Genomic DNA, 19046 nt, shown 5'->3' with positions numbered 1-19046 from the left:
GTTATTGGTTGAAGTGACATGACTGTATTCCGCTCCATGTGTCCTCTAAAAGGTGCACAAAAGTCATAGCACTGAGAGGAAATGTTTCTAGGCTCAGTATCACACCATAAGTCCCATTCTGGTAGATTCAGACCCCATGTATATTAGATCTCAGTTTCAATAAGTCATGAAGGATAGTTGCTTATCCATATCAAGAATGATGGAGAATCATAACAGTGTCCCTATGTGCAACAACTTTTTAAGCCATGCAGATAAACTTGTCTGAAAAACAAGCATATGATTTTAACAAATACTAACATAATGATAACATATATTGTTACAGAGTAACACATGAGAATATTCATACTATGAACTCAAGTATGAAGGCTCTTTAAAGCCTCCTCCTCTTTGAGGGGGAGGGGGAAGGAAAATACCTGTCAATATTCTCTGTACCACTATACAGAACTAGGAAAATGTTTCAGAAAGGTAGGTATGACTTCTAGAGATCAAGGCCACAGGGAGGCCAGTACTCAACATCACAACTACTCAACATGCAAAAGGTTGTCAGTCTGTGTCTCATTTCATTCAGGGCTTTTGCTGAGAATAGGACAACCTGCTGCACAGATGCTAGCATACTGCTCTGTCTCCTTTAGCTCAGGAAGAGCGTTTTTGGGAAACCCTTGTGCAGCTGTATTTGCATAAACCTTATGCTCCTTATAGACAGGTGGTAATTATCTTCTCTTTTTTTTAAAGGGTTCCCAAAGCAGCCAGTCCTATGGCCAGGTAGGATTTTTTTTTTTCTGAAATGTATTGAGTTTTTCTGTAGGGGCCTGCCTTATAAATGGACTTTGGGTGTTCATTGTTTTTTTGCCTTCTTGGTGTTTCTGAGTGATCTTTGATTTTGGTTTGTAGCACTGAATTACCATGAAGGAAAAAGAACACAGTAGTGAGGAACTTTTAGTGGAAATGGGCTTTTCTGTTGCAGCTTTGCTAAGAATATGGCTTTGTTTACTAATGAGTTCTTACCTTTCTTACAGGCCTATCAACCTCAACCTCAAGGTGGCAGTTCCTATGGCCAGGTAAGCATCAGTCAGAATAAGAGCACTGGAGAAAGTGGAGTGCCGTGGCACTGCAAAAGCACTTAGCAATCCCTCAGAATTTGAACTTTAAAGGACATTTTCTCCAAAAGTGTGTAGTCTCACACTCTAAAATGTATCTACATGACACTCAATTATCTGGCATCCCAGCACGTGAAATCATCACACTCAGCATCATGGTGAAGGCCAGGAGGAAGTCCAGGCTCTTCATACTGCCCTGCATAGCTTTAGGATGTAGTTGCTTGCTTTTCCTAATGCAGGCTGGATCCCTGACAAAAGGGAAGTAACCAAATGGTGTTCTTGTCTTAGGGTGGGCCAAGTTACTCAGGCAGCAGCAGTTCTTATGGCCAGGTAAGCAGACTGTATATTCTGTAGGAAGTTCTTCACTGATCTCTCTGTGGCCACCATGACTGGCAGATTTCTGAGAGTGAGGTTTCCTTTGGTAGTCTGCATCTCAATTTGATTCAGGGCTTTTGCTGAGAGTAGGACAATCTGCTGCACAGATGCTAGCATACTGCTCTGTCTCCTTTGGCTCAGGAAGAGCGTTTTTGGGAAACCCTTGTGCAGCTGTATTTGCATAAACCTTATGCTCCTTATAGACAGGTGGTAATTATCTTCTCTTTCTTTAAAGGGTTCCCAAGGCAGCCAGTCCTATGGCCAGGTAAGACATTTTTTGCTGCAATGTATTTAGCTTTTCTGTAGGGGCCTGCCTTATAAGTGGACTTTTTCGGGTTGGTTGGGTTTTTGCCTTCTTGGTATTGTTTCTGAGTGATCTTTGATTTTGGTTTGTACCACTGAATTACCATGAAGGAAAAAGAACACAGTAGCGAGGAACTTTTAGTGGAAATGGGCTTTTCTGTTGCAGCTTTGCTAAGAATATGGCTTTGTTTACTAATGAGTTCTTACCTTTCTTACAGGGCTATCAACCTCAACCTCAAGGTGGCAGTTCCTATGGCCAGGTAAGCATCAGTCAGAATAAAAGCATTGGAGAAAGTGGAGTGCTATGGCACTTCAAAAAGTTGCAGATTTTTTTTTTCAATTTATATTGAGCTCTTAAAAAAAAAAAAACCCAAAACAGCCTCTGAATACATTTCAGAACTTCTGTTGTGAAATTGGCAGTTGTGGTTTTAATGGGTGTCTGCGGGAAGCATGGGTTCCCATTGCTATCTGATCTTTTCCATGGGTATGGAACTTTAAAATCTTTGGTTGAAATAGTCTATATGGTGCTGTTCCTATTCCAGTTGATTTACATGGTACAAGACAAATTTGTAGTCAGTTCTTTACTGTCTTCTTTCATCTCAGGACAGAGAAACAGCGTTGAGGAGCTAAAGGACATTGTGTCAAGTCCTCAGCTGCAGGAAGATTTGGTCTTAGACCTTGCAGTTGATGAATGTTTACCTCCCTTTTGTTTTTATGTGAATTAAAGCAGCCTTAAGATAGCTATGAATTTTGTCACAATTTGATGTGAGATAGCAGAAATAGACAAGATATTTCAAATCCTTTTTGGTAATCCCTGTCTTCATGACTCTCCCAGACAGCTGTGGCACAGGTCTGCATCTACATGAAACCTCTGCTCTCTTTTGACATTATGTTGAAGGCAGATTGCATCAGCAGCTTATAGTTACTGAGAGTAACTTTATATTACTGAAAGTTTTTCAAAAGGCACTATCATCCTTGACTAATTCATTTGAACAGCTACTTTTAATTGCATCATTTTGTTTCCATTTTATTAATCTGTTTTTTAAATAGGATTCTTCCTTATTTTTTTAAATTATTTTTCACTTCTATTTTGCCTCAGATTAAAGGAATTGTGCAACTGGGGCCCACGAAAAATACAAATACAGGAAGTCAGTATTAACCTGCCATTAGCCATCTAAGCCCAATGTCTGAGAAACAGCAGGCAAAAGAAACATAGTGAGAAAATGTTGCATCCCTTCAATGTCCTGGAAAACCTTCATAAGACTAGAGTCTCATCTGAGATGGATGTAAAACTAATCTATGATTGTCGTTTCATAAATACAGTATGATCAGATGTTCATCGAGAATAAGAAATACAAAAATAATTCTAGTTAAGCAACAGAAACTATAAATTCTTTATCTTATTCTAGGTTTTTCTCCCCACAAAGAGACAAACATGAAAAAGGCATCTATTTCACAAATACAATAATTACGAATCACTAATTCCTTTCTTACAGGGCTACCAGCCTCAAGGTGGCAGTTCCTATGGCCAGGTAAGCATCAGTCAGAATAAGAGCACTGGAGAAAGTGGAGTGCCGTGGCACTGCAAAAGCACTTAGCAATCCCTCAGAATTTGAACTTTAAAGGACATTTTCTCCAAAAGTGTGTAGTCTCACACTCTAAAATGTATCTACATGACACTCAATTATCTGGCATCCCAGCACGTGAAATCATCACACTCAGCATCATGGTGAAGGCCAGGAGGAAGTCCAGGCTCTTCATACTGCCCTGCATAGCTTTAGGATGTAGTTGCTTGCTTTTCCTAATGCAGGCTGGATCCCTGACAAAAGGGAAGTAACCAAATGGTGTTCTTGTCTTAGGGTGGGCCAAGTTACTCAGGCAGCAGCAGTTCTTATGGCCAGGTAAGCAGACTGTATATTCTGTAGGAAGTTCTTCACTGATCTCTCTGTGGCCACCATGACTGGCAGATTTCTGAGAGTGAGGTTTCCTTTGGTAGTCTGCATCTCAATTTGATTCAGGGCTTTTGCTGAGAGTAGGACAATCTGCTGCACAGATGCTAGCATACTGCTCTGTCTCCTTTGGCTCAGGAAGAGCGTTTTTGGGAAACCCTTGTGCAGCTGTATTTGCATAAACCTTATGCTCCTTATAGACAGGTGGTAATTATCTTCTCTTTCTTTAAAGGGTTCCCAAGGCAGCCAGTCCTATGGCCAGGTAAGACATTTTTTGCTGCAATGTATTTAGCTTTTCTGTAGGGGCCTGCCTTATAAGTGGACTTTTTCGGGTTGGTTGGGTTTTTGCCTTCTTGGTATTGTTTCTGAGTGATCTTTGATTTTGGTTTGTACCACTGAATTACCATGAAGGAAAAAGAACACAGTAGCAAGGAACTTTTAGTGGAAATGGGCTTTTCTGTTGCAGCTTTGCTAAGAATATGGCTTTGTTTATTAATGAGTTCTTGCCTTTCTTACAGGGCTATCAACCTCAACCTCAAGGTGGCAGTTCCTATGGCCAGGTAAGGATCAGTCAGTCATTAGTTAGTATAGAACATATATGTGATGTTCCCATATATGTATTGAGAATTTGATGGCTTGGTTTTTGCCATAAATAGTAAATTCTCTTTAGAAGTAACTTTTTTTTTCATATGTGTCTGGGAACAATAGGCTCTTTCCCACATAGAAAGGAGTATGTGTAGGTGTCAGCTTTTTGATGCACTATAATATTCAGCTTACACACTACTTTATAGGAAAATTTACAGGACAATGTAGCTGGTCTTATACCTTTTAAGCAGTCAGGCACCTAAATGGAGAAAAGGAATATTTGGATTACTGAGCCTCTCTTTTTTTTTTTTTTTCCCTAGCAGGGTGGATCTGCTTCTAGTGGCAGCAGTGGCTGTGGACAAGTAAGTCCTCTTTCTCCAAACTAGTTGTAAACTAGACTCAGCTATCTTTGTAGTAGTAATGTGTATTTCAGTAAATTAGTTGGAATCTTTTGTTTTCATTATTGCATGGAATTATATAGCAGAGAGATCAAGAAAGGGTGATATTGTCGGTCATTGTAACCAAAATGAAGTGGCTTCTCCCATCTAGTGTTACATACATAAGATGGACAAGTGGTGATTCATCTGTCTACTCAGTAAACAGATAAAATCTTTACTTGGGAATGATTTTTGGATGTTGCTCCATTTAGTTCCTATAGAAAGCAATAGGATCAGAGAGTGGCTCCTGTGGAACAAGAATTAGATTAGTAGTGTTCATCCTGGTTCCATTTCAACTTGTGTATGCCTACAGTGATGAGGTCCCAGGCGAAAGGGTCATGGATGAGGCCATAATAGTAAATCTATGCCCAAATAAATATATTGGGGAAAGCAATGAGAATAAGAGAGAAGTATAAATACAGACATTTTTAGCAGAAATATTAGGATTGGTATGAGTTAAGTACCAGTGGAAATGCACATGAAGACATCATAAGAAGCTGTACAAGAACACAGTTAACAGCGATTAAACTGATAAACACTGAAGAATGTGTTACTTCCACCAAAGCTGTGTTACAAATTGACTTATCAACAGAACACCTGTGCTTTAAAAATGGGAGGGTGACAACCGAGGTAGAACACATTGTGTGTACTGTTTCTCAAACTATTACATCAAGAGGAAGATTGGCTGTGGCCAAAATATACCCAAAACACGGAAATGAAGGGCACTGGGCAGCAGCCTTGCGTAAGATCTACGATGGGTGAATCTAGCAAGATTCTGAGGTAGATGGTCACACAGCAGTAACTGTTGATTCCTAAAAGGACTGTCCAAAAAAAACCTCAAAAACCAAAACCAAAAAACAACCCAACCCAGTTCATCTTTACCAATCAAGAGGAACTAGGATGATACAGAGAGATATCAATTACCAGCCTACCTCACTTTCCATGCGGCACCTGCTTTGATCATGCGTGTGCATGCGCCTTGGTGCTTGTGAGTATGTGGGTATGGGAGCGACAGAGGGTAAAGCCACAGACTTAAAGGGTTAAATAAAATTAAACTCATCCTCTGTAAAGTTTTATGCTGAGTTTTGTTGCATTAATTCTCACATAAGTAATTTCAAGAAAGCTAATTACTTTGCAAGAAAATGAAAATTTGGGCATTTACCTTTTGGTTTGTTTGTTTTTGAACAGGGTATTTCATATGACAGCAATCCTTGCCACCAGGTAAATGGCCTTCCTCCTCTCATTTTAAGATGTATCCAAAATTAATTTTGCCTCAATTAGTACCAACTTCATATTCATAAAGTGCAAATCCATGTAGTCTTACCAATGATGAGACTGGAACTCACTGTCTTCCTGTACACAAGAAGGTCTTTTTTTTTCACTTTTTCCTAGCATTATGTCTGTGAAATGTCTACCTCTATAGGATATGAAGGCTAGATTCTGGAAAGAACAAGTCCACTGCAGTTGTTCAACTGGCACTACTTAAATCAGGGCTGGAGCTTACCAGCTCTCTGTGAAATTTTCCCTTCAAAAGTATCAAATATTTTAGGACTGCCACTTGAGGTTCCTGAAAGAGACTGGCTTAACAATTCATTTAGGATGTGCCGTGAAGTGTATATTGCTACATGTGTATTTATAGAATCATAGAATGATTAGAGTTGGAAGTGACCTTCAAAGGTCATCTAGTCCAACCCCCCTGCAAGGAGCAGGGACATCTCCAACCACATCAGGTTGCTCAGAGCCCCATCCAACCTGGCCTTGAACGTTTCCAGGGATGGGGCATCCACCACCTTTCTGGGCAACCTATGCCAGTGTTCTACAACCGTCAGTGTAAAAATTTTTTTCCTAATATCTAATCTAAATCTACCTCCCTCTATTTTAAAACCATTAGCCCTAGTCCTGTCACAACAGGCCCTACTGAACAGTCTCTCCCCATATGTCTTGTAAGCCCCCTTTAGGTACTGGAAGGCTGCTATAAAGTCTCCCCAGAGCCCTCTCTTCTCCAGGCTGAACAGCCCCAAATCTCTCAGCCTGTGCTCATAGGAGAGGTGCTCCAGCCCTCTGATCATCTTCATTTATTACAAGTTTCAGCATCAGAACTCTAAAAACCACTATCCTAAAATATTTCTGCAATGTTGAAAGAAACAATCTCTGTAAATTGTAAAAATTAGTAAGAAAACAGCAACAGATTGTATTTTTCTTTTTAATTCATGATACTTCTCCTGATTCTTACTGATTTTTCAAAAGATATAGAAAAATTTGTTTGATTCATTGTGTTAACAAGTACTGTGTTTTAGCAATATAAATATATACTATATTCATAAATATACAAACAACATAGATGCTGCTATAATATATTATTATAATGTGGTGTAATATATACAATAGACTGTATGTAACATTATTCTAACTTGAAAGAATAATATATGATATAGGTATACAATCCTTTTGTAATAGCTTTTCAAGTTTTTTTATAGAGGAGCTATTTATTTCTAAGACTGAAGGAAACACTTAGATTTTGGTCTAAAAACTGCTAGAACATTCAAAGATGATACTTTTAATTTCATTCCCTTTGCCTTTTCTGAATGAAGTCTCAGCCCCATCTTAGTGAATGGCAAATATCTCACTTCAATAGCTCAGAATTTCACTATTGTTATTATGCACTTTTGACACTAATGCTCCTACAAATATCTTTTCTGATTCCACTTGGAGGAGGTACATTCCTCTTCTAAAGAGGGCATGTCGAAACATACTGGGTGTTTTATTTAAAATCTTTTCCTCAAGGCCAGTGTATCTTACAGCTTGCTGTCTAATACTGCTACCAGGGGAATTTTTCATTCAATTTGTATAAATTAGATTTTCTATAGGAGAAAAATGATACATTCTCTAGAGACTGTTGTCCTGGTTTTGGCAGGGATGGAGTTAATTTTTCCTCTCAGTAGCTGGTATGTTTTGGATTTTGTGTGTGAAGAATGTTGATAAACACCCTGATGATACCAGTTGTTGTGAATGAGACCAAGGACACCGTCCTGCTTTCCAAGTCTCGCTAATTTGCAGATGCAGGAAGCTGGGAGAAAGACAGACAGCATAATTGATCCAAACTGGCCAAAGAGAGTATTCCATGCCATAAACGTCATGCTCAGTATATAAGTGGGGGCAGGCGAGGGTGGGTATCTGCCTTCCTGGCATCCATCCTTCCTGCTTGTTTTTGCTGGCATCGTTCCCCCTACCTTGCTGGCTCCCTTTTGCTCCTTTGCTTGCCGCTCGGTTTTGTTTCCGTGATCGCTGCTCGGGACGGGCTGTATCGCTCATTGGAACATCGGGTGGTGAGAAAACACATATTGTTCACTTCGTATATTTTTAATATCCTTATATTCTGTTATTATTGTAGTTTTCCCTTTTATTTCAGTAAATTGTCTTCATCTCAACCCACGAGTTCTCCTTCCTTCCCAATTCTGTCCCCCATCCCCCTGGGGAGGGGGAGAATGAGCGAGAAACTGTGTGGTGATTTGGGCTAAACCATCACAACTGTTCAGAATGAAACTCATCAGTGTACTAGGCATTACTGAAAGATAAATGTTTGTGGTTCTTTGGCATATGTCTCGTAGTATATACCTTTCACTATTGGCAGTCTGTGCTTACTATGCTAGAAATTGTATCTGTATTGCATATCTGCCTCTGCTCCTTACTCCTTTTAAGCAAGTATCATAGCTTTCATTAAATATAATCCATAGCCAAACAGTAAGTGTTTAAAGCATGCGTAATTTATGTCTACTTTACAGGATGGATCACAGGGTGGTCAGGTGGGTAGATGTTTATTATCTATTCATAAAATGTTTTTAAGGAGTTCTAATCTGGAGTATCGTTTTCTTGCTCGTGAGGGTATAGACTCCCCAGCTCCAGCCTGTAACTCATTCCCTTCAAACATACTTTTTGTCAGCCCTGAAATTCTACTTACATAGAAAGAACTTGGCAACTAATAAAGCTAGCTCTGTGGATTCTGATCAAATTCAGCTCTCCGGCATTGTAACAGTTGCTGTTTTGTTTTCACAGGGTGGATCATACTCCTCACAAAACTATGGTGGTAGCCAAGTAAGCACTAGATTACTATTTCCTCCTGCTGAGGTTTTGCTTCACACAGATTCTACAATAGCTTATCAATATCCGATCTGCAGTATTGTAATATTAATTGTTTGGGTTTGTTGTTTTTTTTTTTTGTCAGCAGAGTGGATCATCATCCTCACAAAATTATGGTGCCAACCAGGTAGGTAGACCTTGATGTTCTTCTGGTAAGAATTTTTATCATATCTAATAAGTTATCTAGAAAGTTGTATTTGTTCAGAAGAATCCCAGGCAGTTGTTTATTCCAGCTTTGCAGCCCCCAAACGAAATCACAGTTTCTTCTGAAGCAGGGTTTGTATTTGCTTGTTTTATAGGGCGGATCCTTCTCACAGAACTATGGTGGTGGCCAAGTAAGTAATGCTCTGTTTCCCTACTTGTATGTCACATCATAGAAGCTTTAGCCTCTGATGAAAATCAGATTTTCTGTATCCTACTTTTCTCTGATTTTGGTTTCTTTGTTTGTTTTAAAGGGTGGATCGTCCTCCTCAGACACCTATTATGATAGTCAGGTAACTAGTTCTTTCTTTCTCCTAGTTATATATTATTTCATGCTAATCTTTGTAGTCTCTGCATCATTTTTCTCATAGATGTAATAAAACATAATAGTTTCTGTGTGCTTTTTGTTTTGGGTTGGTTTTGGTTTTTTTCTTTACTGAAGGATGGAACATTTCCTGTAAGCAACTACTGCAGCCATGTATTTGGCTCTTTGTCCTCCTTATAAAGATCTTACTTTAACACAGCAGCTTTTTCTTTGCATGAGCCTCAATTCTATCTTGCAGAGTACAAAATCAAAGAGTATTTTTAATAATTCTTTTTTATGAGGAAATAATTAGTATCTGATGTCCTTCTAGGACTCACAGGATTTCTCAGATGATAATCCCAATGCTTGTGATGATGTGAGTATGCTTCAATATATTTTAATCACAAAATTTTTCACATAGATGAATGTGGAAATATTGCACTGTTAGATGCAGTCTTGTGAGCAGAATGATCCAGAGAGAATGCTGAGTTCCTATATTAATAGCTGTTTCAGCAACTGCATATTTTCTTACTGAAAATTGTCGTGTAAACATTTACAGATACATTTTGTGCTTTTAAATGCATTTAACTTGGTTAAATGAAATATGGATAAAAATATTTCAGTGGCTTTACACTAACAGAAGATTTTGACTAAGATCTAGGGATACATTTTACAATAATTTTCCAAAGAAAAGAAAATCCCAAAGACAAGCTTTAAACATATACAATGAAAGAAAGAAGAGAGATAACAGTGGCAGATATTCCACTGCTTCTTATGTTACATTTCTACCAGTCTAAAGTTTCTATTAAAATGTTTTTCAGACTGGAATGGTATGATTTCAAACTAATTTTGGCAAAGCTGGAGAGTATGTTAGCAACAAATTATTTTTGTTATGTTTGTATGCAGTATCAGAAAGAATCGGGTTCCTCTAAGCTTGCTGTATTTAAATAATTCTTAAAGAAGGAAATAATTTATTATTTTCCAGAATGATACTACCTATAGTGCCAATAGTCAGGTGAGTGCTTTTTTTCTTCTGCAGTATTCAAATTCTTATGATTAATTACAGTGTTAGTAACTAAACATTTCTACATTAGACCTGTGGGCCTCTAATTGTAGTCTGATTGCTTTATAATATCTGACAAAAAGTTAGTTGAAGAATGAGATATTTGATTTTATATTTCTCTGTATTCATCCCCTTCTAGCCATTCTCAAGGCTGCTGCACAATTATTTAAAACTGCACAGTACTTCTAAGAATATATACTAACACAGGCTTTTTGTATTACATACACTGGGACTGGATAGATATTTTTGGAATCTGTGTATATGAGGCATGTAGCTGTCTCAGTCTTTTTCCACTTGTTTTAATTTAAACTTGCATATATGCCAGTACTGTAAAGTAACATTTATCCCCTGGTAACAATCCCTCTGTCAAGACTTTCCATCTGTTCTACAAGCAGAAACTGTGATTGGCCTGGATAGATCATGACCAAGCCAATATATTGTGTAAATAAATTACATTTTCCCATATTCCTTTCTGATTGTAGAAAAGCTTTTCCCATCAGCTACAGCCTTCTTTTGTTTTACTGCCATCTAGAGTAATCTTCTATCATCAGCCACTTGCCTTTTCTTCAGTAGTCAGAAATATATTTTCCTCTCTAGTATTTTAGCACTGCACCAAACGTGTATACTAGGAAGTAAGGAGGCCTTCTGAAAACATCTTTTGATTTTGCGTCTATTTACCTTGAATGCATTGCATCAGGTATAATGCAAAAGGTTCTGCATAAAAAAATCCTTCAGCAGCAGGCCCTGTTTAAGTCTCCTCCTTTGCTCTTCCTCCTTTGCTCAGAAAAGATGCTATTATTGCCTTGGTTATCCCTATCCAGTGCGTACTGCTGGACTTCATTGTAAAAGAGTTTGCTTCTGAACATACTCACAAAGAAGGGTGGAGAATGTTAAAAAAAAAAAAAAAAAACAACCCACAGAACAAAACAACGAAGTTTATTATACAGGTTGTTCTCTAAACTACAGTGGTTGAGCTGAGGGAGACTCCACTAGCCAGGAACTTCTGATGAAGGAGTGATAAGGTGAAAACAGATGAAGAATATCTTTTTTAAGACTCTTACTGATAGTAAGATGATAGCTGTGGCAGTGTGTAGCTGATGGCAGACTGCAGAACTCCTGAGAAACTGGGCAAAATTCAAGTGATGAGCTTGACATGAACTTTTTGCTTTTGTTAATACATCCTTTACTGATACTTAAGCCGATTCACTTCAAACTGGAATCACCCTTTGAATGAACTGTAGACATAGCTTGGTAAACAAACTGGTTTATACTTTCAGAATTTCATACTGAATTGTGAAAACAAACAATCAAACAAACAAAAAAGCACTAAAAGAAAGTGAGGCTTTGCTACCTCAGTGTTTAGCAGATGTATTTTATGGTGTAGTTCGAATTTTGTATTGGTTCCACAGGAATAGGCTGATGTGGTTTGCATTACTCTTTGTACAATATGAGGGTTTCAGCAGATAAATGACACTTTCCTTTCCTCTCTTGCTCCAAAACTGGTCTATCAATGTTAGTTACTTCTATTTTCAAATAACTCTAATACAATATTTTCCACTGTTTTATTTAGTGAAAGTGAAGTCAATTCTCTGGACATTTTCCTGTCCTCAAATATGCCACCTTGACAAGTTTAGGTAGATTTTTGCTAAAAGTATTCTATGTGGATGGCTGCATCTATAAAGTAGTAACTGACTTCTGGTTCCTTTACAGAGTTCTGGTTGTGCAAACAAGAAGGTTGTTGCCCGAGTAAGTTTGTTTGGTTCTTTTTTTTTTCTCTTTTTTTTTTTTTTTTTTTTTTACTGCTTGTAGGATTTTTGCCCTAAGTATACCTAATTTGTCCATATTACACCTATCTTCTCCCTAGTTATGTTTGTCCTAATTAATATTCTCCTTTTAAAGGAAAAAGTAAAATAAAATGGCTTAGCCATTTGCTCTTTGGTTGAATTTACTTGAAAGGAAACATATATATGAAAAAAAGACAAGAAAATCCTGCTCTGCGATATAGGACCACTCAAATTCCTGTTCTTCAGGAAGCACATACGGAGTTGATCCAAGTTAAAGTTGAAATTAAATGAGTGTCATACAAACAGAGGACAGCTAAAATTTTAGCTGAAGATGAATAGTGAAGTAAGAAAGAGTAATGTTTGGTAATTTATTCTGTTCAGCATACTGTAGAGGACATACAGATATGTGTATTGTGTTGCTTCAAGTCAGGCTCAGCAATAGCCCATAAAAATTACGTGCAAATAATCTTTTATTTTATAATAAAGTATTCCTACCCAATGTATGCATTACAGGGTCTGGAGTTGTTATAAATAAATAAATAAATAAATAAATAATACGGAGAAAAAAGAAGGGCTGTCACTGACCATAGAGTTTTCATCTCCTAATGGTAAATGTATTCATTTTTTACAGGATACATCACATGTTTTGAGCAGAAGAGACTATGATGTACAGGTAAACCATTCTTGTCACTTCTTCTGAACTACTGCTGGTTTCACAGCTGCTTGTTGTATTACCTACAAAAAGAAGAATAAGGATGTAGTTTCCATAACAGAGTATTATGTTTAGAGTTAGGTAGTTCTTTCCCAATAGAACTATGTATTTTAATTTATTACCCTTACAGAAAAATAAGTAATTTCTTCTTTCTTCACAGAATGAGTCTTCTACTTCAAATAGCAGCCACACTAACCTCCAGGTAATAACATAGTGTCTACTGCATGATCTCATTGCAAGGAGCTTTCCTTGCAATATATAAATATATAAAAAATGTATAAATTATATTTCATTTCTGAAAATTAGATTCCACTAATTTATCTGTGCTGAAGGGTGCTATTTTGATTTGTCAGCGTTTTCCCTATGATGTTATAATTTTGCACAGCTGTAAATAATGATAATGGGCCTAGAATATACTGTCTCCTCTATTCCTTCACTCCATTAAGCAGGTAAGCAATGTAGGTGGTTTTTTACATACATTTTTTAAAAGTTGTTTGCAAAACATAAATTAAATAGTTTTAGAATATTTTTTTAGAAACATTCCTGCTCTAGTGATGGTAATGGCCAGATACATGAATCTGTTTCATTTAAAATTTGATAACAAGGTACATTAGTGATTATGTACTTCTGTTACAAAAGTAGGTCAAATTTTCATATTCTGTAGACTTATGTACTGCTGCAGCAGTGTATATGTTACAGAATTATTTGAAATTTAACTGATCCAAAGTGGCGCCTGATTCTATTTTCCTTCAGATTTTGTACTGTATTGGTAGCCATCAGCTTCCCGGAGATCTGGAATCCCACTATGCACAGCATTATGTAGACGTAACACTAACATAGTCCTCTGTCTCATAGAGTTTGAAGTCTAATTCAATAGTACAGTCAGATCTCTGAGCTCCAGAGAGTAACAGTTTTCTTAGTTTTCCTGACATCCATTCCCTGTGTATTGTACCCAGTCCTATGTTTTCACAGTGATTCATAAAGTGAGTTCTGAACAGATGTTTGTTGGTTCAGGAAAGTAGTACAAAGAGTTTATCACCTTACTTCTCACTACATACATACATGTTAGATTCTGATAAAATGCTTCTATTAAAAATAATTGGTTTTTTCACAGGTTGGATCATTTATTGCAACCAGTGGTGGATCAAGTAGTCAGGTCAGGATTTTCTCTATTTTTATCTAGTCTTGTCCAGACAGCTTCCTGGTAATTAAACTAATTAAATTCAGGACTTAAACTCTAAGTCCAGTAATTTTGCATAGGAGATTGGTGATGTTATGCATTAAATTGTAAATGAATTGACCCTGTGCAGATTAAATGTATCTGAAATGGCTCTCTGGAATAACTTTATAACACTGTTTCAGTTTTACACATAGTTTATTGGTGAAAGCACAATGGAGATTCTCTGTGCTCTTAACTACTCAGATAATTCTCTCTTGATGAGGCATCTGTAATTGAGATATAGCACTGAGAGATATAGTATCAGTCTAACTTCTAAAGCAAGCATTAAATGTAGAGTTATGCTGTCCCCTCATTTATTCTAGGTAAAGGAAAGGTCACAGCTAATCTGCAGTTCCACAGTCTTTCTTCCCCTAAACACAGTTTCACATGAGAAATAAGATTTTATTTTAAACTTCCACAAAACAGTATTTTTTTAAATTTTTTAAATTTTTTTTTAACTTACAGGGTGGTTGCATTTGTCCTGATGGAAGCACTGGTAATATACAGGTAATTATTTTTCCTGAGTTTATACTTTTGTCTACGTAATGGAGTACTTTGAATTAAACACCTATTAAGTATGGACACTTGGGTAACACTAAACATTATTGATAATTTCCTTAGTATGGACAGAATTATATACAATGAAATGGAAGAATGAGTCCCACTTTACTTTAACTGCATAATTACCATTTGGCCACAAACTTTCTGTAACTGTGGTTTGTAATCCAGATGCTCTGTCAGTTCACTGTTATGAAAGTAATTATTTATTACTTTCAAACACCAGAGTCTATATGACCTGTAATAACCACAGAATTTAATTGCATCCAACTTAGGTTCTTTGTCCTTCTCACTGATGCAATAAAGCTTATTGTGACTAAAATGTCAAAATTTGATAAATATCTTAAAATGCAATCTCTTAATATTTAAACTATTATTTTTCATAAAGAGAATCACTGCAATTCAATGATCGGTGGCACTGGATAAACTTTCATCTTAGGTAATAGCTCTGTGCCAGGAAAAAGCCCAACGAATGTGGTTACATGGGCATTATAGAGTAGCTTTACAAGGCTTCTGGCTTCACCAGGTGAACATGGATTTTAAAAACACCTATCTTCGACCTGAAAACTTATTTTTGAAGCTTTTCTTGGAGTTGAATTTACATAAACCCATTAGAATGGTGTAATATTTTTTAAGTTTTCAATTTCAACAAGAATCATATTATTTCTATTAAAAAGCATGCTTTTAAAACAAACTAATTGTATAAAGAAATTACTGCTTTCTGAACTTAACTGTCATTAACTTTAATATATAGCAACAGTAATTCTGGTCAGGTAAAATACCGCCTCTTTCATATAATTGAGACTGAGCAATAGTCATGACCTACATCTTTTAAAATAACTAATACTGAAACTTCATTGAGAAAAAACTTTTTTATTTGTCGTGTGATTGTAATGCTATATAAGCATATCCATTTATGAGGAAAAAGATGGACCTCTTTATGCAAGTTTTCATCCTAATAGGGCCTTTTTCTTTGCATGCTTAAATTTGTGCAAAAAGAAGCAAGCCACTACAACTTGGCTGGGAGGAGGAGAGTGTATTTAGTTGCTCTCAAACGATAATTTTCAACATTAAGAAAATAAGACATCTAAATTGGACACGTTAGAAGAACAGTTCTCGGTGCAGATGTGTCCAGTTTGATACACAAGAGACTTGTATTTCAGTTCATGATAGTATCAGCTGATAGAATTAATTTATGATAAACTAGTAGTCTTGATCTTTGTCTTCACCCAAAGGTAAAGTTCAGCAATGTTTACAAAGGAAAAGACTGAATTAAAAACAGGACTTACTTTCATTTTCTGTCCAGGGTCAATGCTCTATCTATGGTAATAGCAGTGCCTAAAATTAGTATGTAAACTCATCAGCCATGATAGACAGGTTCTTTCTTGTGCATAAAAAAGCAAGATATAGGTAGATGTGTATATATAAATAAATAAGCATTAATAAATCTTACATAAAAGAGAGTTATCTACTTCCTTGAGGGTTCTTCAGCCCAGGAGGAAAATTCCTGCAAAAAGCTTCCTTCTAAACTTAAAAGCTATGAATTACACGAAGGTCTCTTCAAATCTATGAAAGATTATAAATTAAGAGTCAAAGCTATACATATTTAAACCATCTTGTTTTGAAGGAAACAATAGGTTTCTTTTATGTGGATCTCCAAATCCTTCACAGTGCAGTTATTCCACTTTTTCTCTAAGCTTCATCTAAAGACAAAAGCTCAGTCTGCAAATAGTCTCTGAGGAAGCAGTGTAACCATGGAATAATACTTTGTCTGTTTTGTATATGGATGGGATATGACAGTAATAATGGATGTTATATACTGGTAAATAGTCTTCTCTTTTAAGTAGTGATCTGAAAAAGCTGCTCTCCTATACCCTATTTACACTTTGGGAGTTCAGTATTCTGTAAATTTTTAAGAACATGATCAGGGTCATGATCATCTATAAAAATGCAGAGTCTACCAGGTACAACATAGGATTCTGTGATTAGAAAGAGTAAAATGAAAATTTATTATTTCTTTCAGGTCTTTTAACCTGAATAGAATCATACCTGCTAAAGGTTTCCTTATCTTTAACAAAAATAACCAGTATTGTCTTTTAATGATTGCAGTAATGTCGTTTTTGAAAGCTATATTTTGAAAGAATAGAAATTCAGAAACAGACTCAGTTAAAAATCTGTTTGCAAGAAGATAGCTAGTCTGTGTTTTCATTGCAGGGAGCCCCAGGTTCTTCATACAGCACATATTCTGGTAACCAGGTAAACATTCACATAAAATGCTCTATTCACAAGCTCTGTCTAAAACCTTCCCTGAAGGAGCAACCCAGTAACCTGTTCTGTCGTCTGTACAGGGAGGGCCTTCCTTCTATCCTGGAGGATCCTATGGGCAGGTAGCTGTTCTTCCTCCTTTACCAAGATAACAGACTCCCATCATCCTGGTTCCCAGAATCCTGATATTGTGGGTGCTATGGCATGTTATAATTACAGACCTGACAGTTGTCCCTTAGAGTAGAAAACTTATGATGTAACCTGATGATGTGAACTTTGACAGAGAACAGTATATAATGGTATCTGCAGTTCCCTTGCAGAATTCAAATTTCAGGCAGCTAAGAAAATTGCCACCAGAAGACTTCTTCCACTTTAACAATATTGGCCTTGATTTTTATTTAGGTACAGAAAAGTTAGGTCAACGTTGGGAGAAATGGTGTAAAGTGAGAATCAGATACACTGGTATTTAAATACTCATCTCGTCTGCAAAAAAAAAGTAGCTGGTCTGTGTTTTTCTTTCAGGGGGGCCCAGGTTCTTCTCACAGCTCGTACTCCGGTAACCAGGTAAATATTCTGGTCATTGTGCCTGCACAGGGGCAATCTAAAAGTCTTCCCTGAGAGAACATTTCAACTACAGAACAGTAAATGTTTGTGTTTTCTGTACAGGGAGGGTCTTCCTTCTATCCTGGTGGATCTTACGGACAGGTAAGTGTTCTTCTGCATTTGTAAAGGTAACAGACTTCTGTTACCTTCATTCCTATATTCCCTATATACTGGCTGTTGTCAAATATCAAAATACCCAAGAATTGAATAAACCATTATGTAACTTACAGCATGAAGTCTGTCAGAGGAAAAGCCAAAATTGTGTTTACAACTTCCATGAAATGCTCTTTCATCCAGCTAAGAAAATTAGGAATAAAAAGTTCATTACTCTTTAACAATATTGACCTAAAGTGAGAGTCAGGTACCTTGCTATTTACACCATCCAGTTTGCAAGAAGGTAACTAGTCTATGTTTTCATTGCAGGGAGCCCCAGGTTCTTCATACAGCACGTATTCTGGTAACCAGGTAAACATTCAGATAAAATGCTTTATTCACAAACTCTGTCTAAAACCTTCCCTGAAGGAACCACCAAATACAAACCAGTAACCCATTCTGTCTTCTGTACAGGGAGGGCCTTCTTTCTATCCTGGAGGATCCTATGGGCAGGTAGCTGTTCTTCCTCCTTTACCAAGATAACAGACTCCCATCATCCTGGTTCCCAGAATCCTGATATTGTGGGTGCTATGGCATGTTATAATTACAGACCTGACAGTTGTCCCTTAGAGTAGAAAACTTATGATGTAACCTGATGATGTGAACTTTGACAGAGAACAGTATATAATGGTATCTGCAGTTCCCTTGCAGAATTCAAATTTCAGGCAGCTAAGAAAATTACCACCAGAAGACTTCTTCCACTTTAACAATATTGGCCTTGATTTTTATTTAGGTACAGAAAAGTTAGGTCAACGTTGGGAGAAATGGTGTAAAGTGAGAATCAGATACACTGGTATTTAAATACTCATCTCGTCTGCAAAAAAAAGTAGCTGGTCTGTGTTTTTCTTTCAGGGGGGCCCAGGTTCTTCTCACAGCTCGTACTCCGGTAACCAGGTAAATATTCTGGTCATTGTGCCTGCACAGGGGCAGTCTAAAAGTCTTCCCTGAGAGAACATTTCAACTGCAGAACAGTAAATGTTTGTGTTTTCTGTACAGGGAGGGTCTTCCTTCTATCCTGGTGGATCTTACGGACAGGTAAGTGTTCTTCTGCATTTGTAAAGGTAACAGACTTCTGTTACCTTCATTCCTATACTGCCCTTGAAAGAAGGAAAACTCTTTCTTGAGGGAACCAAATCAATAAACTTTTTTTACTTTCTGTATAGGAAGGGTCTTCAGTCTATGACAGCAGCAGTGAATCCTATGGTCAGGTAAATAGCCTTTTTATCTCTTTGTATAAAGGGTGCTGAGGGCCGGTACCCTGCCTCCTATATACAGCTGTGTTCTGTATTTTGACTCACGCT

At 37.1% G+C, this 19046-nt stretch overlaps 1 protein-coding gene across 1 annotated transcript in view; it reads left to right on the top strand.

Annotated features, from left to right (window-relative positions):
- LOC147599948 (uncharacterized) overlaps positions 1–19046 on the top strand; it is a 74181-nt gene that overhangs the window by 33157 nt on the left and 21978 nt on the right. Inside the window, exons 17-42 of the mRNA XM_086753093.1 lie at positions 733–762; positions 1994–2035; positions 3957–3986; positions 4243–4284; positions 4630–4671; positions 5935–5967; positions 8529–8549; positions 8800–8838; positions 8972–9010; positions 9183–9218; positions 9339–9377; positions 9720–9764; positions 10374–10403; positions 12162–12197; positions 12867–12908; positions 13108–13149; positions 14062–14103; positions 14632–14673; positions 16939–16980; positions 17073–17111; positions 17512–17553; positions 17656–17694; positions 18016–18057; positions 18598–18639; positions 18742–18780; positions 18909–18953. Coding sequence (XP_086609219.1) covers positions 733–762; positions 1994–2035; positions 3957–3986; positions 4243–4284; positions 4630–4671; positions 5935–5967; positions 8529–8549; positions 8800–8838; positions 8972–9010; positions 9183–9218; positions 9339–9377; positions 9720–9764; positions 10374–10403; positions 12162–12197; positions 12867–12908; positions 13108–13149; positions 14062–14103; positions 14632–14673; positions 16939–16980; positions 17073–17111; positions 17512–17553; positions 17656–17694; positions 18016–18057; positions 18598–18639; positions 18742–18780; positions 18909–18953 — 1002 coding nt within the window. The remainder of the gene's footprint in view (positions 1–732; positions 763–1993; positions 2036–3956; positions 3987–4242; positions 4285–4629; positions 4672–5934; positions 5968–8528; positions 8550–8799; positions 8839–8971; positions 9011–9182; positions 9219–9338; positions 9378–9719; positions 9765–10373; positions 10404–12161; positions 12198–12866; positions 12909–13107; positions 13150–14061; positions 14104–14631; positions 14674–16938; positions 16981–17072; positions 17112–17511; positions 17554–17655; positions 17695–18015; positions 18058–18597; positions 18640–18741; positions 18781–18908; positions 18954–19046) is intronic.

The sequence above is a fragment of the Chlamydotis macqueenii genome, chromosome 8 (assembly GCF_036417535.1).
Source record: "Chlamydotis macqueenii isolate bChlMac1 chromosome 8, bChlMac1.mat, whole genome shotgun sequence".
NCBI classification, from domain to species: Eukaryota; Metazoa; Chordata; class Aves; order Otidiformes; family Otididae; genus Chlamydotis; species Chlamydotis macqueenii.
Note: the sequence above shows the minus strand (reverse complement) of the source record. Positions and strands in the feature narration are given on the sequence as shown.